Genomic DNA, 6,000 nt, shown 5'->3' with positions numbered 1-6,000 from the left:
AGTTTGGTCTAGTCACTTAGTGCAGTCTGACAGTAGTGGTGACAGTTACTCAGTTTTTAAAAAAAAAGCCACATGTATTAATTCCAGGTGATTTAAAACTGAATAACAAAAAACTTTTCAAAGAAAATAAATAATTATATATATTACCTCAGGAATAGAGAAAGAGTTTTAAATTTTATTTTTTTAATTATTATTATTTTTGGCTGTGCCGCACCTCTTGGGGGATCTCAGTTCCCAGACCAGGGACTGAACCCAGGCCACAGCAGTGAAAGTGCCAAATCCTAACCCCTAGACCATCAGGGAGCTCCCTAGAGAAAGATTTTTAAGTGAGACACAGCACAAACCTTAAAAGGTTGATGAGTCAAAAGTTTGTTTGTCCAAAGATAACACAAAAGAGAGTAAAGTCACAGCCTAGGAACAGAAACACGTATCTGACAAAGGATTAGTAACCAGAATATATGAAGAATCCCTATTAGTTAAAATAGGTAATTACAAACAAAGGGTATTAATAAGCAATAAACTAAAGCCAGTAAATGCGTATTTCAGCAATGAGGTACCTTTTTACGTTCGTGTCATAAACTGGCGAACAATGGTCTGGCCACACCACATGTTGGCAAGGAACTTGGACTACTGATGGTAGAATTAGCTGGTAAAATCACTTTTTTGGAAAGCAATTGCCTCATGACCTAGTACTAAATTCCACTAAAGTGTATTTACTAGAAAACCCCTCACAGGTGCATAAGGGGTTGTACAGTAGAGTATCTGTAATTGAGAAAAAACTGGTAACGACCTAAATATCTTAACAACAGGATAAATTATATGCACAGATGGATGTGAAAGTGAATAAAATAGAGCTCTGCATACCAATATGCATTATATAGTGGAAATAAAACAGGGGAAAAAGGTAATTGTGTGCTACTGCACACACTTAAAAATATACAGAGCTCTTGTTTATGGACGCGTGCATATACAATAAAAGTATAAAGTGCTGTATAAGAATGATAAACACCAAATTCACAGTATTCACCTCCTCCGTAAGAAACAGAATGACTGGGGAAGGATAGAACAGGTGCCTACAACCATGCTGATGATGTCTTATTTCTTCAGCTGAATGTACATTAGTTATAAAATGAACTGAATATGTTTTTTCTAATGTGCCTGAAATATTTCATTTAAAAATTACAGTAAAATAAAGTAAGTAAATACTTGAAAGCAAATATTTATTAACTTTTTTGGAACAATTCCTAACAGTTCAGCATGTAAAGAACAGAAAAAAAAAAAGCCCAGCACTATTGCAGAACAAGTCAAGAAAAATAAGCCTGAAACGGTCTACATATAACAGAGAACTTTCTTCTGGGCTGCTATAGATGCTCTGTACTGTAAACCTGAAAAACAAAAGGTGTGTTATTTTAAACCTTTGCTTAAGGTTCAAATACAGTTACTGAATCACGTTACATTTATGTGAATGGATAAAGAGTGAGCTGTTTACCGAAGGACTTTAATAACCTTGTTATCAGGGCACTGACTGTCCAGCAGTGCTGCACGTGTAGCACAGAGTTCTGTGCTTAAATTATTTATAGTGCCCGCTTTCTGCTGCTCTCCTCCTTGCCCCCATAACCACCTGGCACCATGAATGGTCAGGACAGCCGTCCCAAGCGTCTTTATAGCTATGGAACCTCTTTGTTGCTGGTACGCAATAGGTAAGAAGGGCCTATGAAGGAGAGATCTACAAGAGAGACTCTGGTCGAGCTTTGTTGTCATTCCTTTGACAAGTCAAGGAAAGGCCAAAGGTGCTTTTCAGGGCAATTTAGTATGAATCTCTGCTACATCAGTCACATGCCGTATGCTGACTATGAGGGTGAATAAGAAGTCGTGGTACTTACATCACTCATCTTGGTCTGCAAGCCCCATTTCTACTAATGACATATGAACTGGATACCGTTCATCTTCATATAATGTCACTATTTGTTGTGGTACCTGAGCCTAAAATTAAAAAGATACATGTCAAGAAAACACCATCATGTCGTTGCTGCCTGTTCCTCCTACAACTGGCAGGAGGGACAAGGCATTCTCTAAGTTTATTTATAATTTATACGCTGTTACTTTCAAAAGGTATCTTGATGGTTTCTTGCTAAGTCTCATTCTTTCCATCTTTTACTTTATTTAAAATGTAACTCTCCCCAAAGTTTTCCTAGATTGAGCCAGTGGGCTTTAATACTACCATCTCTGTTAAAATTCATTTCCATTCTACACATAAAGCATACCTTTCGGCATTACAGTCACCAAATTTGAGTGTTACTCATAGAGGTGAATACACATGTATTTACAGGAACACTTGCTATTTTCGCTTCTTGAGAGAAACCCTGCATAAGCTATTTACACCACTGTGCACGGGAGCATGGCACGTAGAGGTTCTGAAAAAGCGCTTTCTAGTAATAGCACTGCTTCATTAAGAGCTCATTCTTGCCACAGCCAGTATATCAGAAATCCCCCAAATCTCGGGTCCCCAAACCGGGGCGAGCTGGACTGAAACAGCAGTGGTGAGGACTAGGGTGAACCGAAGAGCATGCTTCCACCTAGAGGGACTGCTGTTTTCCCGCTGCTGCTAGCTGGCATTCCAGAAGATTTTGTAGTACTTAGAAATAAGACTTTTTGTATAATTTTCCAATTTTATAACAGCTGTGCACTAAATCAAACATGGTTACAAGCCAGATATGGCCTTTGAGCCACCCCTTTGTGACTAAGCCTCAAGTAGAAAGCATATTTATACCAAGCATGATCTGAATTTTCTTTTCTGGACCTTCTACTGCATTAAACAATTCAAAGTAAGTACAGTTATGATATGAGCACCATTTGAACCTTTCTCTGACTCTGACCAGAATCCCCTTTCTGGTCTTTTCTACTTTTAGGATGCAGCTCAAATGTCACTTTCTCCCGGTCGTACTTAACTGAATAAGCACTCGAGTGCCTCCTAAGCAGGGGCTCAGACACCCTACCCTGATCTCTCCAGACAGAATTCATCGCTCCTGCTTCTCTCCCCACACCCACACCCCAAAGATACCTATACCTTTTTTATAGCATTTATTTTATTCTACCTTGTATTAGTAGTTTACATGTTTTCCTCATTATCAGTTCTTTGATTATAGGATACTCATCTTGATCATTTTTCATCTTAGTCATTACATCACTGATATTTTATATCATTGCAGGGCTAATCAAAAGGTTGTAAAATATAAACTAAGACATTTGAACAAGCCTTAAGATTAATCCTATAGTATTTACAACATCAAATGCTTTAAAGCGTTTTTGCATCTAGAGCTGCAGAGATAAAAAGCACTTTAGAAAGTTAACAGGGATCCCTGAAATAGCTTTGAAAGTATTTTGGCTAATTAAGACATTAAGACAGATATTTACCATGGAAGAAGCATAAAGTTGTTTTCCTTGAAGACAGTCTATCATAGCCCACAATGCTTCCATGCTCCACTTGGGACAGTACGGTATTCTTGCCTTTCCTGTATCTCTTAAGGGAGGTTTAAACCCTGCCAAGAGAACCTTTATGGCTCGGGCTGGATACTGCATAAGATGAAGAGGAATTTGACAAAGTCTGTCACAAAAGAAATCCTTAAATTAAAATGTTAGGAATGTCACAATTCGAGGAAAAGTTAATGGTGTTGTATTTGGCAGTGATTCTTGGATATGACACCAAAAGCACAGGCAACAGAAGAAAAAATTTTGATTATATCAAAATTTAAAACTGTGCAAAGGGCACAGTCAACAGAGTGAAAAGGCAACGTACAGAATGAGAGAAAATACACATTAAAAAAGACATTTCTCCAAGGAAGAGATATAAACGGCCAACAAGCAAATGAAAAGGTGCTCAGCATCACTAATCATCAGGGAAATGCAAATCAAAGCCACGATGTGATTTCACCTCACACCCATTAGGATGGCTACCATTAAACAAACAAACAAAAACGGAAGCTAACAGGTGTTGGTGAGGATACAGAGGAAAACTGGAACCCTTGGACATTTGGTGGGAATGTAAAATGCTACTGTGGGGAAGTTCGGTGGTTCCTCCAAATACTAAGAATAAGCAACTCCACTTCTGAGTATATTTAAAGCAGGGTCATGAAGAGATTTTTGTACACCCATGTTCATAGCATCGTTCACAATAGCCAAGTATCCACTGATGGGTGCATGGATAAATAAAATGTGTTACATACATATGGTGGAATATTATTCAGCCTTAAAAAAGAAGAAAATTCTAACATATGCTATGACATAGTTGAACCTTGACATCATGCTAAGTGAAATAAGCCAGTTACAGAAAGACGTATGAGATACCTACAATCAAAATTCATAGAGATGGGAAAGCGGAACCGTGGTTGACGGGCTGGATGAAGAGGGAATGAGGGATCGTTTAATAGGCACAGGGTTAGTTTCAGTTTTCCAAAATGAAGAGAGTTCTGGAGATTGGTTGCACTAACAATGTAAAGAAAGTTAACACTACTTAACTATACTTCTAAAAATGGTTAAGATGTTAGACTTTATGATATGTGTATTTTACCACTATTAAAAAAGTATCACAAACAACAATAAAAAAAGTTGGAAAATAACAGTGTCGGCAAGGATGTGGAGAAAATGGAACTCCTGTGCGTTGCTGGTGGAAATATAAATAGTATAGCTACTATGGAAAAGTTTGGCATTTCCTGAAAAAGTTAAACACAGAATTATCATATGGTCCCGCAATTCCATTTTGAGGTATATAATACCCCCAAACAGCTGAAAGCAGGAACTCAAAACGGCTCTTTGTATGTCAGTGTTCATAGCATTATTCACAGACCAAGTGTCCATCAACAGATAAACAAAATGTGGTATATACGTAAAAACGAAATATTATTTAGTCATAAAAGTAATGAAATTCTGACACATGCTTCAATTGGATGAACTCTGAAAACATCATTGTAAGTAAAATAAATCAGACATAAAAGGACAAATACTTATGATTACACTTGATGAAGAACCTAAAATAAGCAAATTCATACAGGGACTCTAAGAGGGGTTACCGAGAGCTGAGGGAAAGGAAATGGAATGTTATTGAGGGGTACAGTTTCTATTTGGGGTTATGAAAAAGTCCTGAAAATGGACAGTAGCAATGGTCACACAACACTGAATACTTAATGCCAGTTAACTGTATACTTAAAAATGGCTAATGTAAATTTTTTCTCTAAGAATTTTTTAAAATTTATTTTTTAACATGGTAAATTTTATGTTATGTATATTTTACCACAATAAAAAATAACTTTTAGATAGAAAATACTCCCAATATATAAGCAGCTTTAAAATAGATTTTTTTCTTTTAAAAAGAGGCAAAATCTTTTCAATTATTTAAAAAAAAAAGAATAGAAAACTAAGAATCCTAATTCAACTAAGTTTACATTTTTGTTTTTTTAACCTGTTTATTGTCAGCTTTTCAGTTGATCCATAATCAACAAATTGTACCAGGACAGCCAGAGGATTAAATTCTTTAATGGCAACAATCTTTGCTCTGTACCATACGCCATCGTCATATTCTGCAAGGCAAGGCATTTCTGAAAAGACAAAAAGGGGAAAATCGCATTGCCTTTTTTTTCTTTTTTTTTTTTGTGGTACGCGGGCCTCTCACTGTTGTGGCCTCTCCCGTTGCGGAGCACAGGCTCCGGACGCACAGGCTCAGCGGCCATGGCTCACGGGCCTAGCCACTCTGCGGCATGTGGGATCTTCCCGGACTGGGGCACGAACCCGTGTCCCCTGCATCAGCAGGCAGACTCTCAACCACTGCGCCACCAGGGAAGCCCCACATTGCCTTTTATTTTCTTAAAAACGTTTTTTTTTTTTTTTAAAATACAGTAAAGTACAAAGAAAATATAATCACCAATTACCCACTGTTCAGAATTAAACACTCAACAGTTAGCCACATGTTGGCTTATGCTCTTTTTTCTGTTTATACTTTATAAACCT

General features: G+C 37.4%; 1 protein-coding gene across 1 annotated transcript in view; it reads right to left on the bottom strand.

Moving 5' to 3' along the window:
* Window positions 1-26: 26 nt before the first annotated feature.
* The window catches only part of RNF17 (ring finger protein 17), a 109,871-nt gene continuing 103,897 nt past the window's right edge, over window positions 27-6,000 (bottom strand). The window contains exons 33-35 of the mRNA XM_024751247.1: window positions 5,456-5,591; window positions 3,415-3,604; window positions 27-1,983 (exon numbers count right to left, since the gene is read on the bottom strand). Coding sequence (XP_024607015.1) covers window positions 1,885-1,983; window positions 3,415-3,604; window positions 5,456-5,591 — 425 coding nt within the window. The 3' untranslated portion in view covers window positions 27-1,884. The remainder of the gene's footprint in view (window positions 1,984-3,414; window positions 3,605-5,455; window positions 5,592-6,000) is intronic.

The sequence above is a fragment of the Neophocaena asiaeorientalis genome, unplaced genomic scaffold, assembly GCF_003031525.2.
Source record: "Neophocaena asiaeorientalis asiaeorientalis breed wild unplaced genomic scaffold, Neophocaena_asiaeorientalis_V1.1 scaffold897, whole genome shotgun sequence".
Taxonomy (NCBI): Eukaryota; Metazoa; Chordata; class Mammalia; order Artiodactyla; family Phocoenidae; genus Neophocaena; species Neophocaena asiaeorientalis.
The sequence above is the reverse complement of the archived record's forward strand: the minus strand, read 5'-3'. Positions and strand labels throughout refer to the sequence as shown.